At 42.2% G+C, this 21,087-nt stretch overlaps 1 protein-coding gene across 6 annotated transcripts in view; it reads right to left on the minus strand.

The window, feature by feature from the left end:
* Positions 1-21,087, minus strand: part of MAST4 (microtubule associated serine/threonine kinase family member 4) — a 564,301-nt gene that overhangs the window by 416,361 nt on the left and 126,853 nt on the right. For all 6 annotated transcript variants that reach the window (XM_078449281.2, XM_078449273.2, XM_078449270.2 and 3 more), the window contains exon 2: positions 2,979-3,132. In XM_078449281.2, coding sequence (XP_078305407.2) covers positions 2,979-3,132 — 154 coding nt within the window. The remainder of the gene's footprint in view (positions 1-2,978; positions 3,133-21,087) is intronic.

A 21,087-nucleotide genomic window follows, 5' to 3' on the forward strand; every position in this document is an offset into this window, starting at 1 on the left:
TGAGACAGATAGAAACTCAATGGATAAAGGTCCAAGCTGATGTTCAGAAGCCCAAGTTCCCCACCAAGTGCAAACACCCAAATTCAATCCATGCTGCACATAATATTCATAGCCACCCATGGCGGGGCTAAGGGCTTGGCATAAATTCTTTCATTAAATCCTTAGCTAAGCTATTTAGAGGACCAATTAGAATGTTTTCTTCATATTCTAATCAAACTTACAAGAAACTGTTTTTAAAAACTGACATTCATGAGATTCTTTTAAGCGCTCTCTCTCTCTCTCTCAGGCTAATAAACATTTTTGAAAATTACATAACCTGAAATTTAATCATATAGAAGTATATATAAAAATGTAAAGGTGTATATAAAAAAATAAAACAGGGGCGCCTGGGTGGCTCAGTCGGTTAAGTGGCCAACTTTGGCTCAGGTTATGATCTCACGGTTTGTGAGTTCGAGCCCCGCGTCGGGCTCTGTGCTGACAGCTCAGAGCCTGGAGCCTGTTTCAGATTCTGTGTCTCCCTCTCTCTGACCCTCCCCCGTTCATGCTCTGTCTCTCTGTCTCAAAAATAAATAAAAAAGGTTAAAAAAATAAAATAAAATAAAATAAAATAAAATAAAATAAAATAAAATAGACTGTATATATAGCACGCTAAGTTTTTAAGAGTAGGATTGCTAGAGCTATTGAGATTATGAAATGGGAATCAACTTCAGATTTTTTTTTTAAGCTGTAGGCCAAATTTCATGACTCGGGTCATTTATCTGCATCAAGAGCTATACCTCTGCATTGTTTTAAAGCTTTAAGTGTACTCCTCTAGCAAAAATTGGAGAGAATCATTACTGCCCCTCCTTTTGGTCAAAAATAGTATAACCAAAGTAAGTAAATTTCCTAAGTGAAATGAGTAAGGAAAGGGATGAGTCTTTTAACCATTAAGATTTAATTTCTCCACTTACAAAAAAGGGTTGGACTAAACAAATGTTTAGGATCTCCCGCTTAAAAAAGCAAATGGTCTCAATCTGTAAAGGAAAGCAAAGAAAAATATCCTCACAAGCGTTCAAAGAATATCAGTATAACTCAAGTATGAACATTTGCCTAAACTTAGTGAAGTGAAGCAGTCTTTGGTGAATTTCGTCCCCTTGGCCTGAGGTCAATTTCACCCTGCAGTATGCCACAATGGGTCAAATGTTCTAAAGTCTACTGAGCCTATGACAGAATCCTTGCTGTTACCAGAAATTTATCTCTCAGAAGTCAAAATCCAGGATTCTCCAAAAAATGTGAATAACTCAACTTACTTTTCAGACCATTTAGGAACTGGCAGAGAAAACTTGTCATACACAGAGAAAACTCTGCTTTGGGACTTAATAATCCGTTTCTTGGGCCCCTGGGTGGCTCAGTCGCTTAAGTGCCCAATTTTTTATTTCAGCACAGGTCATGATCTCACGGTTTGTGAGACTGAGCCCTACATCGGGCTCTGTGCTGACAGTGTGGAGCCTGCTTGGGATTCTCTCTCTCCCTCTTGCTCTGGCCCTCCTCCACATGTGCATGCTCTCTCTCAAAAACAAACATATAAAGAATAATAAAATAAAAACCAGTTTGTCCAAAGATATTTATATTCACAGAAAAAGGCACTCAGAAAGAAAAAGAAATAACCTTCAGTGATTTAAAGTTGAATAATATGAAAAATTTATATGGTGAGTTACTTCAAAGCACTTTAAATTATCTTAGGCTGGCTATGTTTCAAGTCAATACAAATGATTTGTGTTTTCTCTGTATTCGAAAAATTTTTAAATTAAATTTAACAACATGATTGAAAAATGGGTGAGAAGGAAAATAAAAGGATGAAAGCTGTGAAGACATTTCACAAATGATAAACGAACGTCCAATAAGCACATGCAAAGATGTTCAACACCACTTAAGTCATCAAGAACATACAAAATAAATCCCTGATGTGATATGACTATCTATCCATTAAAATGGCTAAAATCAAAAAACAACTCAATACCTGGCAATACCACAAGCTGGCAAGAATGCAGAGCAATTAGATTGCTCATCTGTCACTGGTGGGAATGTAAAACGGTACAATTTTGGAAACAGTTTGGCAGTTCCTAATAAAGTTCAATATACACTACTGATGCATGCACCAACACAGATGAATCTTAAAAACATACTGAGCAAAAGAAGCCTGACACAAAAGAACATGTACGTTTGATTCTATTAATGTTAAATTCTCGAGGTAAATCGAATCTGCAGTGAGGAAAAGCAGATCGCTGGTCGCCTGGGGCCAAGAAATGAGGGAGGAGAGCAGGAAAGACAAAAACAGGGCACAGGAAAGGTTTTATATCTCGACTGTGGTGGTAGCTACGCTGGTGTATAAAATTTGCCGAATTGGGGCACCTGGGTGGCTTAATCAGTCAAGTCTTGATTTTGGCTGAGGCCATAATCTCACAGTTGGTGAGATCAAGCCCCACATGGTGCTCTGTGTTGACAGCGAAGAGACCTGCAGAGGTCTCCCTCTCTCTCTCTCTGCCCCTCCCCTGCTCTCTCTCTCAAAATACATAAACATTTAAAAAAGTAAATAAATTTGCCAAAATCTGTACACACACCTGCTTTAACAGGTCCCTTCTGTTGTATGTCAACTTTCTCAGTAAAATCCTCAATTTCAGAACATGTGCCCTCCTTAAGACCCATCACCCACTTAGCTTGTTAGGATGAGGACTGGTATAAATTAGTGATGAACCCCTGAATTCTATGCCTGACACCAGGAAGGAGTACACTGTTTGTTACCTAAGTGGAATTTAAATAAAAATTTGAAACAATAAAATTCTCAATTTTACTGCTCTCTGGATTGCATCAGATTTCACCAAAGGGTCTGCAGAGGGCCAGGCCCATTCCAAAGCAGGCCAATTTTCACACCACCTGGGAGGACGCGCCAGTGTGTCAAGGCAATTCCTCCTCTTGCGCGTCCGTCATTCAGGACTCACCTGTGAGAGCTCCTCCCAGGCTTCCCCGCCGCAGCTCTCGCCCGTCCTCACTCAGCTGTCTTTTAAACTTCAGTGACTTTGCAGGACCAGAAGTCACATCCGGGGTGCTGCATTTCCGAAACGGCATGGGCGGAGGTGACAGTATGTGGTCAAGCTGTAGAGACAAACACAGGGGCATCACAGGCTGAGGACACTCTCAACACCCACCAGCCCCCTTGCTTATCCTTCTCCAAATCCCTCTCTCCCAAGCCTGTTCCTAATGTGGTTACTTTAGAGAATTCAGGGTTTCACTATTGTGTCCTACATCTGGAGCACATTCTGGCGTACCACAAAATCTCAACAGCAGTGACGTTTAAAGTGCGGGTCCCAACAAATTAGTGGGTCATGAAACCAAATTTAGTAGATCTAACCAGGATTTGTTTAAATGTAGCAGAAGTTGTTAGAGTCCAACAAAGGAAAAGCACAGTTTCATGAATCGCCTGATTAAGTTATACTTGTGTGTGTGTGTGTGTCCTTACTCACTGTGTAAGGTATATGTCTTTCCGTGGGCCATGATGTCTCTAAAAAATGAGTAGTATTGTTCTATAGAGAATCAATAGATCACTTCTTTAGTAGTTCACAAAAGAAAATCCACAGGCTTCTGGTGCTCACAGATACATGCAGGGAAGGGAAATTTCTAAGCACCGCATCCCTTAATGCAAACCAATACATCCCTATATCACTTTATAGCCTTTTAAAAGAAAACCTGTCACAAGAATCAGAGAAACTAAAATCACTTCAAGAGACAGCTTTCTACAAAAGAATCCCTTGTGTCACAACACTTATTTCAAGATCTGTCCTCCTTTTCTAAGAAAACCTTTCAAACTTGAATAGGGCCACATCTTCTAAAATGTTCACCTTCAGAGTATATATGCAATATATATATACATATACATATATATATATAGATGGTTACTGAGGACAAAAATACTCATTTGCATATACATCTATCCAGATGGTTATTAAGAACAAGAAAGGAGTACAAAAGGTATTTGTGGAAATTCCAAATGCCACAGAAAAAAAACTTTGTAGAAATTTAAATTCAGACAAGACTTCAGTAGCGCTGCTCAAATCTGAGCATTTTTAGGGATGCTTCACTGAGATTTGCTTTGCTTTGTGTTCATGGGTAGAGAAACAGCTATCTGGTTATATCTGTCTGAATTTTTGCAGATTGGCACTATCATGGATCTATTTTGCCTACGTGGTGCAGCATACTCAAAATGATGGCACAAAAAGAAATTTAACCCTGCCTATGAGTAACTCCTCCCAAGCGCAGTGGGGTAAAACAGACCTTACTGGCTCAGCTCTTACAAGATGTGTGCTCCCCCAAGCTCACTGTATTCATTAGTAACACCCAACATCTGGGCTTCAAGCACTTGTCAGTAAGTAACCACCTCAAACTCAATACTGGTCCATTTCTTACTGTATTTCATGGCCACTTAGTATTATTGTGAGAGGTCCTCGAAAAACTAGCAGTGCCTCCACTCCAGGATCAAACCAGATCAGTAGGGAAAAGATCCCAGATTGTACTTTTGGAAGCTATTTGTTGAGTCTGCTGTTCATTACAACAGCATCCTACTTAGGACAGCCTCTAAGAAGGAATTGTATCGAATTTTAGATACTCTGGCCTCAAACCTTATGGACACAAAATTGGAGCAAGAGAACCCTGGACAGTGACACATCAGCTACTGGAAAACGCAGAAAGCAATCAGTGGTTCAAATGTGGTCTGATCATTATACAATGTAGAAGTTATTTTTGCCTCCTTCATGGCTCCATTTTATGCCTTTACTCTGTTTTTTTTTTCTTTTTTCTTTTTTCTTGGCAATGACAGTGAGCACCCGTATTCCCTTTACCACCTTTGCCATACTATCTTTGCTCTCTCTTCTTCTGTCTTCTCCCACACCCACACAGTGGAGAGTTGCACGCATTATGGATCTTCACCCCCCCCAAAAACTTCAATATGCCTCTTCTGAGAACAAGGACATTCTCTTCAATTCTCCTACCCTGTATTACAGGTATCCTTTTAAGTGTCTCAAATCTTTCGTTATCACCTTGAATTATAAATAGTAGGGAAAATATAAAATAAGATTCTACCATGTGGACTCAATACTAGGAATTTGCTTCTGCCTTAAAAGGAAAGCTTGCAGCCACAAGGTGGCAATGTGTCACAGACATTCAACACAACGTTCCCCAATAGCCAGCTACTGGATTCCGTAAATGCATCCAGAACCCCTGAGAGTATCTGAGTGACTTAGAGTCCATTCCACTTAGTTATTTTCTCCCAATTACTAGTGGCAGCGGCATAAAATACAAATATTTATTGTTTAAGGGTTCATCAACTTCTGCTACTTCTTTTTCACCTGAAGTTAAATTTTTCAGCTTGCAGAATTACAATTACTCTCTCTGGGGAAGAGTGTTATATCACAAGTTAACAGAGGGTGGAAAAATAAGAAGGAAGATAATTCCTAAGTAAGAATTATGTGATTTCCTTACATATTTCCAAACAAATGCAGGCGAGGAAGGAAATCAAGAAAAAAGTAAAAGAAAACAAACAAAAAAGAAAATCTATTTCATCACATATATAGCCATGAGCTATTAGTCCATAACCCGGCATTTCTAATCAGAACCGCAACCTCAAGAGGGGAGTATTATTTTAAATCTGGGAAAATGGAGTCAGTGAACTGTGAGGGCTGTCAACATTTCAAACACAGTCTAAGGAGAAAAACCTGTAAGCGTAGCACCATGTTCCAGGATCCCATTTCCTTCTTCACATCAAATCACAATCCCAACAGGGCTCTCTCTAAATAGATCATTTTTCCAAATTTGCTGGCTTGTCAGGGGCTCAATGTTCTTTCTACAATTAGTCAAAGCTTCTCAAAATGGTCCACTGCAGCCCTGCGATTTCTTTTTCATTTTTTTTTGTCCTGATTCAAACACTCATACTCCAATGGCAAATATTTCATCACACCCTAGAGCTTATGGTAGACATCAAACTTATCACTTCAGACACAGCCTTTTAAAGGATTCCTGTTTAATGTTTTCCAACTTTTCCAAACTCCCCACGTCTTTATACTACAGGAAGCTCAGCTAACGACAGAGCTGGTCTTTAAACCAAACAATGAAGCCTGAACTTATCATGCCTGCTTCACAGACTTCTAATTTTTGTCACCAAGCAGACAATGCATTCCTATCAAGAGATAGCCCTCTTCCCTTGTCACATACTTACCTAGTCGCTGCTAGCCACAAACTAGCCTGCAAAGACACATTCTCCAGAAATACAACCTTACCTCATTCGCCAATGGCAAATATTGATTTGTGGTGGATCCCATTTGCTCAAAACTTCCCAGTTTAGTTTTCTCATCCCCCTGCAGTTCCAAGGACCACAAAAGAGTTTGAAGAGGTCCGGTGGCATATCATGAAATGTCGAAGTCAGACAGATAGGGACCAAACACACCACATACATGTCAACAACTTCAGTTGCTAGCAGTCTATCACAGGAAGCATGGAAGCATCTTAGAGAACAAAGGGTGTACAGAAACTATAATACAACTACTAAAGTCTGATGCACATTTAGTGCAAAGTTTCCAAAATGCTCAGTCCTATTGAGAAGCTTATCACCAGAACTCCGCATCTGTGTTTTTTGAGTTTATCACCTCCATTCACTGTTGGCTGTTTACAATGCTCAGGCTGAGAAAAAGAGAAGAACCCATCACTGTCACAATATGGCTTCTACCATCAGTGAAAATGAATTAAAAGTACAGGTAGGAGCGCCTGAGTGGTTCAGATGGTTAGGCATCCGACTTTGATTTCAGCTCAGGTCATGATCTCCCAGTTGGTGGAATCGATTCCCGAGTAGGGCTCTATGCTGACAGCATACAGCCTGCTTGGGATTGTCTCTCTCCCTCTCTCTCTCTCTCTCTCTGCCCCTCCTCCACTCATGCTCTCTCTCTCTCTCTCTCTCAAAAAATAAATTGAATGAATGAATAAATAAATAAAATGAATGAATGAATGAATGAATGAATGAAAATACAGGTAAAGGCAAATTACCAAGGAATCTTGATCTTATTTTTAGTGTCTCTGCCATCCCCACCACCACCATCTCCAAACACGGACCATGGGTTTATTCTTCTATGGCTACAGCCCCCAGGAGTACCGTCCTCTCTTTCTAAAAGGGCATATCCAAACTTTCAATGAACATTCAACTTGCAGCCTTCTTAACTATTTTCTCCAACCTCCCCTCCAGATACACTCACACTCGAGCACACAAGTTCTCTAATTCACAGTTTCTACACCATCACAGTGATCATATGGACATAAACCCGTTTTTCCATTTTCAGGAAATTGCAAGTCCTTTTATCTAGCTAGTCAAGTCACAAACCTTACAATTATTCTGAACTTCTATGTTCACTCCATATCCAATTCCTCTAAACTAGCCTCCAAAATACACATATGCAGAATCCAATCACTTCCCCATTCCTACTGCTACCAAGCTTATCCCTGCCATCCAGACCTGTTTCCATCCTTGTCTCAGCACAGCAGCCAGCGACCATCTAAAACATAAGCCAGATGCTCCACATCGTCTGCTGGGGTCCTCCGGCCTCCCCTTCCCCTCACCCAGAGCAAAACCCAAAGTCCTGGCAACGCCCTACGGGTCCTTCCACCTCTACTCACAAGTCTCTGATCCCACCTGCTATTTCACTTGCTCCACCTTGGCCTGTTACTGCACCTCGGTGCTCCAGGCATCTTCCCACCCAGACCCTTACCTTGAGCATGGCCTCTGCTTGAGACTCACTCCAGATATTAGCTATCATGCTCTGGCCCCCCCCCCCCCCCAACCATCAAACTCCCACCCTCCAGGTCTCTATTCAATAGTCAGTCTTCCATGGGGGGTTCTCCAACCGCTTTGTGTAAAACAGCATGCCCACTGCTTCGTTCCCTTCTTTATGTTTCTTTTTAGCATCTCTCACCCCATGTTAGATCTTCTATATTTGTTTTCCTTCTCCCACTAGATCCTAAGTTGCATGAAATTACATACTAGTCTGTTCCATTTGTCCACTGCTCTACATAAAAGGCACCATGTAAACATTGGTTGAAAGAACAAATGAATGGCAATCTCTGGTATTTCATTTAAAATATAACCAAAAAACAAAGACCACGTACAATTAACAGTTTTTACTGTTGGACAAAGCTGAATAAGATTACATTAAATGTTACTCAAGGTGAAAATGCTAACTGCAGTCCACAGCATTTTGACAAAATTGAACATTTCATGTATGAAAAAGACCCTGAGGTTATAGCAAACGTCACCTTTTTAAAGAATCTTTCTATATACAGACTAATATGCTAATTTTTTTTAACACCGCTGCCTCTGAAGGTGATTTCTAAATAATGAATTATGCGGCCTCTTAACTATATCCTAACGAGCATATTCAGTTGTGTCTATCAATCCAAGCCTTTCCCTACACTCTCTTCTCTTTGCTATAATTCCCCATTCATTCCCAAGATGTGGGACATGCATTTTAAAGACCCATCCAGAATGCATGTGCCCTAAGGCCAAAGTTCATTAGTTCACCTGGATCATCAATGTCACTTGCATACACAATGAGGCTCACCAGTAGTCTTTTTTATGCTAAAAAAAAAAAAAAAGAAAGCACAGAAAAGAAAAAAGAGTAAGAGACTGACTAGTAACATGGGGTTATGAAGACCAGGTTCAGTTATTCTGTTTCTTGATATTAAATATTCTAAGAAACTTAAGGTATGAAATGAATAATTAACAAATTGCATAGACTATGCTTATAATCTTAATTACCTGTTCTACTGCCTCCATCCAAAAAGGAATCAAATGAGCAACCCGAACTGACTGTACTTCACAGGGTTTTATTTACTTTTAAACCAAAACCTATAAACAACATTTTAAAATTTGACAGAATAGAGTTCTATCTTTAAGACAGTCATTACCAGATTCATACTAATTTCGCAGTAGTTAGAAAAGTCAACGCTTACCATCCTAATTAAGACAATTAACTATTTCTATGCTCGTTTCCTCACCCACAAAACGTTAGTAGTAATACTATCTCCTGTGGTTGTTGTGGAGATTAAAAGAATTCCTATACGCACTTAAAACAAGCACAGAACATAGTAAGTGTAGAATAAATGTTAGCTGCGCTGGTTATTGAAATTGCCATAGAGGAAGTCACCTCATTCGCAAACATCTCTGCATGTGTACTTCATCACAAATGGTTTGCAAGGAAATTAAACGGATTACGATTTTACTGAGTTGTCTTACTTTTCTTTATGGCTCAGAGGAGAACTTGGCTTGTACTGCTTTACAATTATTTCCAGCTGTGGTTCTCAAGCTATAGGGTGTTCAGCGTGCATGAGGCACAGCTGTATGGAAGGAGCCTAACCCAAATCTGAACTCTCAGGGGCAGCATCACAGTGCCATGCCTTGGCCAAACTACTTGACTCCTCTCTCAAGTATGAGCCTAAGAGGTGGGGAGGATACAGGTGGATGATGAATGAAAAGGGCTTAACACAGTGCTTGGCACGTTAAAGCACTCATTAACTAAGAATGCTGCCCATAACTGTCACCGTAGCTCAGCTCAAGTTCCGCTTTCTCTCAGCTTGTTGACTGGTAAAGCATACGGCTTTCACCTGACCCTTCTGAATGGCACCTCTGAATTCTTACCTCTATTCTACACTATTCAAATCGAGAAGAAACATTTCACAGGCTCACCACCGCATGAAGAATATGCAACCTTCCTTTCCCCAGCATCTTAAAATCTAACTACACAGACTGAGTCAGACACTGACTGAGCTACCATCTTGGACCACGCTGCAGGGGGGCCCATTTATTTTGCTGACTCTCATTGTGGACTGTGCCACCCAGAATGCATGTTTCCATTTAATGATACTGTAAGAAACAGCCATGGAAGTTCTGCATGTATCAACAAGTGAGGAAGGACCTCTATTAGTGCCCTCCGTGTCAAGAATCCTCTTAATGAAACAATTCTGTTAAGCAGTTATGTGCCAAGTTTGCCTCTGGGCGCGACAGCAGACAAAACTCCCTGCCTACCAGAAGCTTCTTTCTGGTTGGTGAGATAGAAACCTGGAGAAAAGCTGTTAGGTTCTCTGCAGTACTATCAAGTGTGCTTCTGCTGGCTTATAGTCTGCTTGTACCCTGGAAACCCCACACAATTCATTACAGTTCTCTCATTCAACCGCCAGAAATCACAGGGCAAAGCCTGGGCAGCCCATCACGACCAACTGTGGTAGGTCCAATCTCCATCAAGACTTCATGGGCCCGGTTGCTGCACAAACTTCACTCTGGATTCCACTTTACCCTCTGCTGCGGACCGTTTGTGTTCCCCCCAAATTCATATGTTGAACACTAACCCCTGTGTGATGGTGTTTGGGGGCAGGACCACTGGGAAGTGATTAGGTCACGAAAGTGGAGTCATCTTGCATAGCATTAGCCCATTATACACGAGATCTCACAGAGCTCTCTTGCTTCCTCAACCAAGTGACGACAGAGCTAGAACTTCTATAAACAAGGAAGCAAACCCTCATCAGACACCACATCTGCCAGGGGCTTGCTCTTGGGCTCAGCAGCCTCCAAGAGGATACAGGTGGATGAGAAATAAACTCTGAGAAATAAACGGTTGCTTATAAGCCAACAAGTGTATGGTACGCTGTTGCAGTAGGTGGGATGGACTGAAACATCCTCTTTAGCAGTGTTTTCCAGGTGGCGGTGATTGTGCCACCAAGGGGCACATTTGGCTATGTCTCATTTTAGCTTCTCTCAACTTAAAAGGAGTAGAGGATGCCACTGATAGCTACTAGCTGGAGAGCACAGGTGCTACTGAGCACAGGACAAGGTACAGAAGAGCCCCCAGCCGGAAAGAATTATCCAGCATAAAATGTCAATCACGTTGCCGTTAAAAAATGCTGTCATATCCGCGCTTTTCATGTGTGCATCTTTACCTGTGTTTTAAGTTATTCATCTTGCTGAGTGATGTATTATTTCAGGTCATCTTAAAACCTTGTAAGAACAAGAAAAGGGACAGAGGCAGAGCACAGATGGAATCGTAGCAAAAAGTGATCATGTCAACAAGTTTGTTAAGCAAATAATTTTCCCAGCCACTCTCATTTACCCAACCTAGTTCGCTGTTTACTGCAATTCAGTTTCTCAAGTGAACACCATGTTTTGAAAAATAATACATCAATCGAACATATTTAAACTGGGAGATGTACTAGATACCAGTATCATTTTCCATCTTCAGTTTTTAATTAATTCTTTGAATCACAAACTTCAATTAGCAAAATACAAAGTGTTTCAGAAACAACCTAAAATACATTATTAGATCAAACTACAATGGCATTCACCTAAACAGAGCGCACCACTGGCTTCATCTCTTATGAGAATTGATTTTCTTTCTTCTCTTCTGAGAGAAATATGTAAATTAGCACTTTGATAGCACTATCCCACTTTTGTCTGTCAACTCAACTTCAAGAAAGTCAATTCCTTTGCTTATGAACATCTCTAAACACACACACACACACACACACACACGCCTCACCAGCAATATTATCAGTCCCAAGGACAGAGGACCACACAGCAGGCATTGAACTGTGATGTTTACATTAAGCAATAAATTCAATAGCCCACAGATGTAAAAAAAAAAAAATCTAATTTTATGTTAGTTTTTTTAAACGTAGCACTTTGCAAACTTCAGTTTAGGAACCATGACATTGGGGAAAGCACAGGGAATATACTGATTTGACTTTGCATATGTATCACCTGTTTTCCTGTCACTTTAATATTCTCGATGCTTCTCTGACCTTTATTTAGGGATCTGCTCTATGCCTGAAACTGTTTACTTATCTAAAGTCATTAAATTCCCCTGGTAGCATCATGTCTCCATCAGCGACGTAACTCAAGATTCAGACCACAATTAACAAAGCAGGAAGAGAATACACTCCTCAACTCTCAACTATCCACCATTTCAAGTCAGAGGGGAGGGGCACCTGGCTGGCTCAGTTGGTGGAGCATGTGACTGTTGATCTCAGGGATGTAAGTTCAAGCCCCATGTTGGGTATGGAGATTACTTAAAAATAAAATCCTAAAAAACAATCAAGTCAGAGGGAAAATTCTCACGACTCCACGAAATTTTACATTATGTGCCTACTTTCCCCTCTGGCAGAGGGAGTAGACCTCCAAGGAGGTACTGTTATTCCCATTTTACCAATGAGGAAATATATTCAGTAAGATTAGCCCCTCCACACCAATCAACTTCTCAGGCAGTACACAAAAGCAATCAAGCCCAAGATTTCTGACTCCAAAGCCCAAGTTTCTTCCACTGTTCCTAACAGCCTCACAGAGAGGGGCACGCAGAGCAAAGCACACGAAGCCCCAGAAAGTAAAGGTTAATTTCCTCTTCCATCTCTGATCCAAGAAGACTCCCTAGAGAAGAATAGATCTTAGGCTTTGATGTCAACCAATCTGAATGGTCTAGTTCTATCCTAATTGGCAGTCTACAAAAGAAGTTTCCAGGGCTTCCGCAGCTGAAATTCTTGAGTCAGAGTTATAGAATCACAAAATATTAGCAGTAGAATGGACCTAAAAATCACCTGTAGTCTAATTTTCTGCTTTTTGCAAGACTGAGGCCCTGACAAATCAAGCCAACCACCCAGGTTTACAAAGATAGATCGTGTATGAATGCAGACCAGAACCCAAATTTCCAGACCTACAACCTATTGCCTATGACAGCCTACCTATCACACTCTTACGTACTTTGCCTCCTGCAACCTGATATTCACCATCCTAATTGATTTGTATGATTTTCTATGGCTTTTTATTCATACGTGCTCTATTAACCCAAGATTGTTTTAAATATGTTTTTTTTTAACGTTTATTTATTTTTGAGACAGAGAGAGACAGAGTATGAACGGGGGAGGGTCAGAGAGAGGGAGACACAGAATCTGAAACAGGCTCCAGGCTCCGAGCTGTCAGCACAGAGCCCGATGCAGGGCTTGAACTCACGGACCGTGAGATCATGACCTGAGCCGAAGTCGGCCGCTTAACCGACTGAGCCACCCAGGCGCCCCTAAATATATGTTTTAACCAAATGTCTACTATGGACTAGGCACTGGGCTAAGGACTGAAAAACCGAGAACAGAATGGACAGTTGCCTTCCTTAGGGCACTTCTACCCAAGTGTAGGAGGCAGACACAAAAACCCAACCATCAAAAAACATGACCAGTACAAGGATGGACTGGGTATTAGGGACTACAAGTGGCTTTGAACAGAGCTATGGTTGGGCACCTAATTTATTTCTTTTCTGTGTTGGTTGAAAATGCTGTTACCACTTCTTGCCTGAAATGTGGCGGGGTGGGGGGAGGGCGTGACTTGTATATACTCGCACAGACTATGGTCTTCTCAGATACTCAGATGCCAGTCCAGATGCAGCACAGAGTGGTATGTAAACACTTGCTAATTTTGTTTTTGGGTCGGGACTTTTCAAACTCAACCAACTTGTCCTCAGGTTCACCACCTGCACCACACAGCATGACTAGAACTTTTCTGGTCCTCATCATCTATCCTTCCTGAGGCACAAACTGCCCACCATGGGCCAGATGCTGTAGGAATAGCGCAGGGCATCACTTCCTACTTCCTGAGAGGATCAACAGAGGAGAGGAAGAAGACAGCAGTTTGAGGCAAGCCCACAGCCAGGAGGACATTCAGCCATGTGGCCACGTAAGGGAGATCCAATTATAATTTCATCTATAAAATAAGGATAATTCTATCTCCCTCACAGCATTTCTGTGGATTAAGTTAACATATCGATATGGAAAGCTCCTGGCAAGAGAAGACACGCAAATGTTTCTTCTCTTCCCCCTTCCTTCTCTTAACCTAGTTCATTTTCTGAGGACCATAAAAAGGTTATCAAGCACTAGAACTTCTTTTCAAGTAACATCTATTAAGGCTAAAAATAAACTTTATACAAGTTTCCGGGGTGGGGGTGGGGTGGAGGACTTCAAAATGCGCTCTCCTTGTAAAATAATGTTTAAGCTCTTTACCTGAACAAACATATAAATTAATATTCATTTCATGTTTTCGCATTAAGAAGAAAAACGGGATGTTTGAGCAAGTCTACGTGGATAGCAGCAGCAAACCAAACTCTGACCCAAGCGGCAAAAATAAATATTGTTAAGAAAAGTATTCCCAAGAATCATGAGTCATGAGTCCTCAGAAGTCAGGAGGCTTCCGTCACCTGGTTAGACAGAAACCATTTAGAAGGACGGAAGAACAGTCACTGAGAAACTGGAAAATAGAGACCTTGAAGGAGGGCTCTGGGGATGGGGTGGTGAGGTCATGCTCACTATTTTTAGCAGCTTTATTTCTTCTTCAAGAGGGAAAAAAAATAACCCAGAAACATGAGGGAAATGGAGAAGAAAGAGAAAGAAAGGATGGAGGGAGAAAGGGAGGGAGAGGAAGCTGGAAAGAGGAGTAAGTGATGTGGCAAGAGCTCTGGGGAAGTCACTGCCCTGTCGGCCCCCACTCAGCAGGCTGAGTCTGCTTCTCAATAACTAGTCCCTGGCGTGTGCCCTTGGAACTCAAGGTCTGGGGGCTGCCTTGTGCCCAGGGCTTCACTCTGACTGACTCTTGCCTCTGAAATGCAGGCTACTGGGGACCAGATCCCACTACGGCACTGGGTCTCAGGGCTTCCTGTCTGTGGCCTGATGAACTGCGACACTTTGGCCCTGCCTCTACTGGGAAGATTTAGGTTTTGCTTTGTAAGTTTAAATAATGGTGCCAATATCCCAGATTCCCTTTGTCCAGTTTACACCTTCATAGGGTTCAACCCCAAGCCGATGTCCACTACCTAAACTCCCCAGTCCTCAAGAGTCAGGCCAGGTATAACCTACCAGCCCCCCAGGGGAACAGGAACTGGAGTTCTCAAAGGAGAAGGAGAAAATGCCAGAGAAAGAGGTATAAAGGGATAAGGAAAGGGGTAGGAGATGCAACAAGAGACACAAGAAGGACAAAGGAGACAATTAACAGCTTGGTAGATACTGCAGAAAATGCATCATCTTACCTTTTCTTCCTTTTCTACTGTTCACGTGGGTCAGAAATCCTCTGATCACTCCGATCCTCTGATTACGGATCACACTGTCATCGGAAACTCTGACTGGCTGACCAACCATCCCTGGAACCTCCTAACATGTTTGTACCTACTCTTCAAAGAAGAATGGGAGTCCTCTGCTCTGATCCCCTCCTTGCTTCCCAGGAAGAAAACTCTTCTCCAAGTTACAAGAGCAAAAAACAAATCAGGAGATTCCCAGCAACTATACGAAATCGAGGAAAGAAAAGATGTTGCCTTTGGGTACAGGTTCACAACTCTGCTAAAGGAAGCATTCACCAGAAGCCACCATGTAATAAAAACAGACAAAAGAGAATTCCAAAAGAGGAATCCCTTGAGTTCTCAAAACAGTCCCGAAGGATTGGGTAGAGTTCCACTAATACAGTCCACACAGCAACCAAGAAGGGCTGAAAAGGTCTGAGTTTCATCAGGTTTTGTTGTTTTTTTTTTTAACCTGGTCTGTAAACAATAATTCTAAAACTACTATTTTAAATATAGCTAATGTGAGCCAAAAAAAAAAAAAAAAAAAAGGAAGCAATTCTCTCTTCCCATCGAAGAACAAAAACAAAACCAGACAATACACAAGAACTCCCAGGAAGCTCCTGACAAGCTAGAGTGCCAAGTGGTCCCCACCTAGGAAAGCACGCACACACGGATATCTGACCATGTCTGAAATTGACTTGGCCAATGAACCCAGGAAGCAACTTCATAGTCAGCATCTGACCCAGCCTGGCTGCCACATCCCAGGTCTTTATTTCTCCACTCTTGCCAGAGACTCACAGGCGGAAGGGAGAAGGGCTCTGCATTGAACACACGTGGATCTAAAGACTGGAGTCAAGGACATGCAAGTTAAGGCAACTTTCATGTCTGGGTTTGAAATCTACCTGAGAACAGAGCAACCCCTCCACAGGTGGAGTCAGTGTCTCCTTTCAAAAAAATCTACAGTTCTCGTATCATCTTCTTTCATTAAGTTTCTACACATATGGGTAAAAGCATATGGGAAAAGCTGTACACTTACCTCACTGAAACTACACTGTTATGTATAAACCCTCATTCAAGTAACATCTTCTTTCACTGATATGTTTGTAAATGTACGTGTAGAAGCACGTGGGAATAGACCTATTCTTACCTCAGTGAAACTGCACAGCATATAATGCATGTTTCAGGTAACACCTCCTTTCATGAAGATGTGTTTGCAAATATATGTTAGAAGCAGGTGGGAATACCTGCACGTTTAACTTATCGAATCTATACTGTGAACAAACCTTCTTTAAAGTAACCTGTTCTTTCACGAAGATGAAACTTTGTAAAGTTACATGTACAAGCTTATGGGAATAGCTTCATGCCTAATACATGGAAAGTACACTGTATAAATTTTCAAAAAAAAGTCTACGGCTCTCATCGGTAGGTAAATTAGATTTCTTCTCCTTACACGGGGACTTTAAACAATGAATTCCTCCATGTAAGTGTTTATTGAAAGATTAACAAAAGCCAGCTGGCAACAAATGGAAGCAGAACTCTCACTTACAAGGCCACACCTACTGGACTCATCTGATCAGTGGAGCTCCCGTCCATGTGTACTGTCCCTGCTCCCAGGAGCCGGGCTGCACCTGCCCACCAGGGCTATGGGTTTGGTCTTCCCATTTCACATATTCCGCAGTCACACCCTACTGCTGAGAGGACCCAACTCTCACCGAGCTCAAACCACCACAGCCCTCAAGGTCTGTCCCTGCCCTTCACCGTTCACTGCTATCCCAGGGATCAGCAAACTATATCCCACATGCCAAATAAAAGTGAACTGGACTACAGCCATGCTTCATTTACATACTGTCTGCATTCTACCTGGCACAGCAGAGTTGAACAGTCGCCACAGAAACCATGTGGCCCTCAAAACCTCAAACATTGGCTCTCTGGCCCTTGACCAAACAAGTTTTCCAGTGCCTCATTTCTTCCATAAATTTACCAAGCATTTACTATGTGCCAAGCACTGTTTGTGCCCTGTGGAGAGAACAGTAAGCAAAGCCAAGTCCCCTTCTTCAGGGGGGCTAGGGCTGTAAAGAAGCAGCAGCACGATATGGGACAGGATGTGGGACACTGCATCATGTGGGCAATGAAAGGAGGATGTCACTGAAAGGGGCCCATATGAACAGCAACCTGAGGGATGGAGAGGAGGGAGCCGCATCAGGGCCCTAAGTGAGAATGAGCTCAGCACATCTGAGTAAAAGCAAGAAAAGTGGCTGGACAAGGTCCCCTTTCCCTACAGTCCCCATCCACTCACACTTCCTCCAGCTAGGCACAGCTCTTGCCACATGCCAGGGACCATGCTATCTGCTTTAAGCACAGATCTCATCTCACCTTTAAGACCACTTTCTGACATGGTCTTGTTTCCATCCCCATTTTACAGGTAAGGAAACTGAGGCTTAGGGAGCTTAAGTGACTTAGCCAAGCTATTGAGCTAGGGGCCAATGAAGACGGAGATCCATGGCTAGCTGTGAGACCCAAGGTCCTCCTATATTGTTTCCCATCCCACCTTTGTACAGACAGCATGGGCTCTAGCACCTAGGTACGGACCAGCAGCTTGACTTTCCTGCTGTAGCTGGCCCAGGCTGTGGGCCACCTGGATGGAGGCAAGAGGCTTCACTGAGCCTGCTTCCTTTTCCACTCTCTGTTTCTATAGTCCATGTTTTCACTGAACTTCCCTACCCCATCCACTCCTAATGCTATAAAAGCCTCCAAACAAATCCACTGACCCATGGAAGGCTGACAGAGGCAAGGAAATAGCTTGCAAAATAAGGAAGGAGAAAGGGAATTAGTATTTACAGACGGTCTCTACGTGCCAGGCACTAATGCACAAAGTGCTCACTTTATTTCTGGGAGATGATGCTTCATGAAAATATCAAAGGAGAAAAATACAACTTCCACAATGCAGTTTTTGGCATTCCACAATGCAGGACCTGCTTAAGGAGTCTCCAGAACAGACAAAATAAAAATTTTAAATCAGCACATATTACTATACTGTGCTCCTCAGAATTCATCATCCAATGTCCTGAGACAAGATATACAGCAACTTCCTATTCTTTCCAACCTCAATTATGTTCTCAGACACTTCCACCTTGTTTTCTCTGCCTCCTTTAAGAATTTACATCAGGGGCGTCTGGGTGGCTTAGTCACTTAAGCATCCAACTCTTCATTTCAGCACAGGTCATGGTCTCACAGTTTGTGAGATCGAGCCCCACTTTGGGCCTTGAGCTGACAGCGTCAAGCCTGCTTGGGATTGATTGATTGATTCATTCATTCATTCATTCTCCCCCTCTCTCTCTCCCTCCCTCCCTCCCTCTCTGCCCCAGCTCCAAGCTCTCTCTCCCTCTCTCAAAAAATAAACATTCTTAAAACAGAATTTACATCAGAATGTAATGCTTTACAATGCAATGCAACTTACAATGCTTTACAATTTACAATGCGGGTGATTAATCCTAAAGCAACCATCTCCCCAAACACACACTTGGACCCCAGAGGCCTGGAAGCAAGGAGTGGATTGCCCAAGCATTCCCAAAACAGATACGTGGATTGTGTAGGCTCCCATTGTAGCCCCTCAAGAGAGACTACTACTAAGAAACCTAGCAATCATTCACAACAAAGTTCCAAAGCGGCATGCACGAGACAGTGAGGAGGACTCCTCCATAAATGCTACCAACAAAAACCGCAATGGGAAGAATGGCCAAAGTAAGTGAAATTAACTCTACTTGCTCAAAGGAAAACAATTACAAGATTGCTTTGCTAATTGTTTTATTTTAGCATTTACACAAGAAAATAATCCTATTCTTAGTTACTATGTCTGCTGCCCCTCTGAATCCTCATCTCTTATCTGCTCCCCCAAAACTGAGCAAAAGGCTTGACACAGTCAACCCATAGCATGTGTTACAGACATAAATGCCTACTTATACCTGAGGGTATTACTAGCTGTAAGTAACCTAAGGAGTTAAGAGATGCACTACTGGGGCACCTGGATGGCTCAGTCGGGTAAGCATCTGGCTTCGGCTCAGGTCATGATCTCACAGTTTCTGAGTTCGAGCCCCGCATCCGGCTCTGTGCTGACAGCTTGGAGCCTGAAGCCTGCTTCGGATTCTGTCTCCCTCTCTCTCTGCTCCTCCCCTGTTCACGCTGTGTCTCTCTCTCAAAAATAAATAAAAACATTTAAAAAATAAAAAATGTAAAAGAGATGCACTACTGACAGGCATCTGGTTAAGCTCTGACTCTTGATTTCAGCTCAGATCATGATCTCACAGTTGGTGGGTTCGAGCCCCACATCGGGCTCTGCACTGACAGTGCAGAGCCTACTTGGGATTCTCCCTCCCTCTCTCTCTCTCTCCCTCCAAATAAACAAACTTTAAAAAAAAAAAAAGACGCACTATTGAGAGGGAAGGGAAGGGAGGGTGAAGCAAGGTTAAAATCCCTCCATTCATGGAATAGGATAGGAGGATGAACTATGTGAAAAATGCCATGGAGCTGGGGTAGGAAGGGCCCAGGTACTCTGTATGCGCTGTTGCTCTTTCTTCCTGATATACCCCTCTCCCCTTGTCAGTCCAAGAATTCCTGTCCCAACAAGGATAGGAGTCAAGGAAAGTAAACAAAAATTGGCCTCAACTCCAAGAACAGGACACACATGTGGATAAACAGGTTGGCAGCAGACAGCAAAGACCAAATTACCTGGAAGGGAAAATTAACTTTACGTTGACGTTGCTTATAAATGATATTGCACCCAGAATGGGAAGCCATGCACCATTTCCTCATTTCCAAAATGACTAAGAATATAGGAAAATAACAGGAAAGTCAGCTCTCAGAATCATTTTTGAAAACTTAGAAATGACTTTATACGCATCACCCAGTGTAATTGACATTTTTTTACTTGATGATAAAGCATCTTTTATCACTGTAGCTAATTAAAACCAAGAGGTAAAAAAAAAAAAAAAAAAGAAGAAGAAGGAAAATGACAATGAAGATATCAATAATTCAAGACTTCAATGAGAGGGAAGCCATCTATACAAAACCTTCTCAGGATTCTTACATTACAGAATTTTATGTAGTGACAGTACCTCACTACAAAAATGTAATCATCAACAATGGCACATAATTAAGTTAGAAATAAAAGGTCAAAGAAGTTAGAGGAAAGGGAACTATCAAGAGCCCACAAAGATGACGCGGCTTCAAATGAGAAAGGCGTAAAAGTAGCTCAATATTTGCCACCATCAGAAAGTCAGAAGGCAGACCTGAGTCATGAGTCACAGCACCCTCGAGCTGACAGTGATGCTCCCACCCCAAGCAGTCTTGCCAATGACTGTACCCTGGCTGCAATCTCACTAATGACCCTGAGCCAGAAACGCCCAACTGGGGTGCTCCTGGATAACAAAGAAAGCTTTAGAATGCTAACTAACATCCTAATACTGTTGGGTCTGGCTTTGTGTTGTTCTGCTCTCTAAGCAATTGAATTTGGGGGATCACTTCTTACACAGCAAAAGGTAACTCAATGTCAAACATCCTCTGACCTAGGGGACTGTGTGTGTGTGTGTGTGTGTGTGTGTGCGCGCGCGCATGCACGGGGACACACATGTACAAGTGCTGTAAGAATGATGTGTTCACAGTGACCTCATGGAACGAACTCCACACTGATTCAGCTGGCCCAAATGTAATTAAGAGGCCACAAGCATGTTTGACCAAATATAGCACTTCCTAGTTCCTACTCGTAGGTTTTCTTGTTTATGATATTTAAGAAGAGTACTTCCCTCTGTTGCTATCTGCATCTCTGCCAACCATCTTCCATGCATCACGTGTGAAAAACAGTTTCGTTACTTTCTCCCACCATCCATGACAGGCCCTTCACTGCAGCACAGCTCAGAAGCCTCGAAGAACAGCCAAGAAAGGAATGGAC

This window comes from Panthera onca, chromosome A1 (genome assembly GCF_046562875.1).
Source record: "Panthera onca isolate mPanOnc1 chromosome A1, mPanOnc1 haplotype 2, whole genome shotgun sequence".
NCBI classification, from domain to species: Eukaryota; Metazoa; Chordata; class Mammalia; order Carnivora; family Felidae; genus Panthera; species Panthera onca.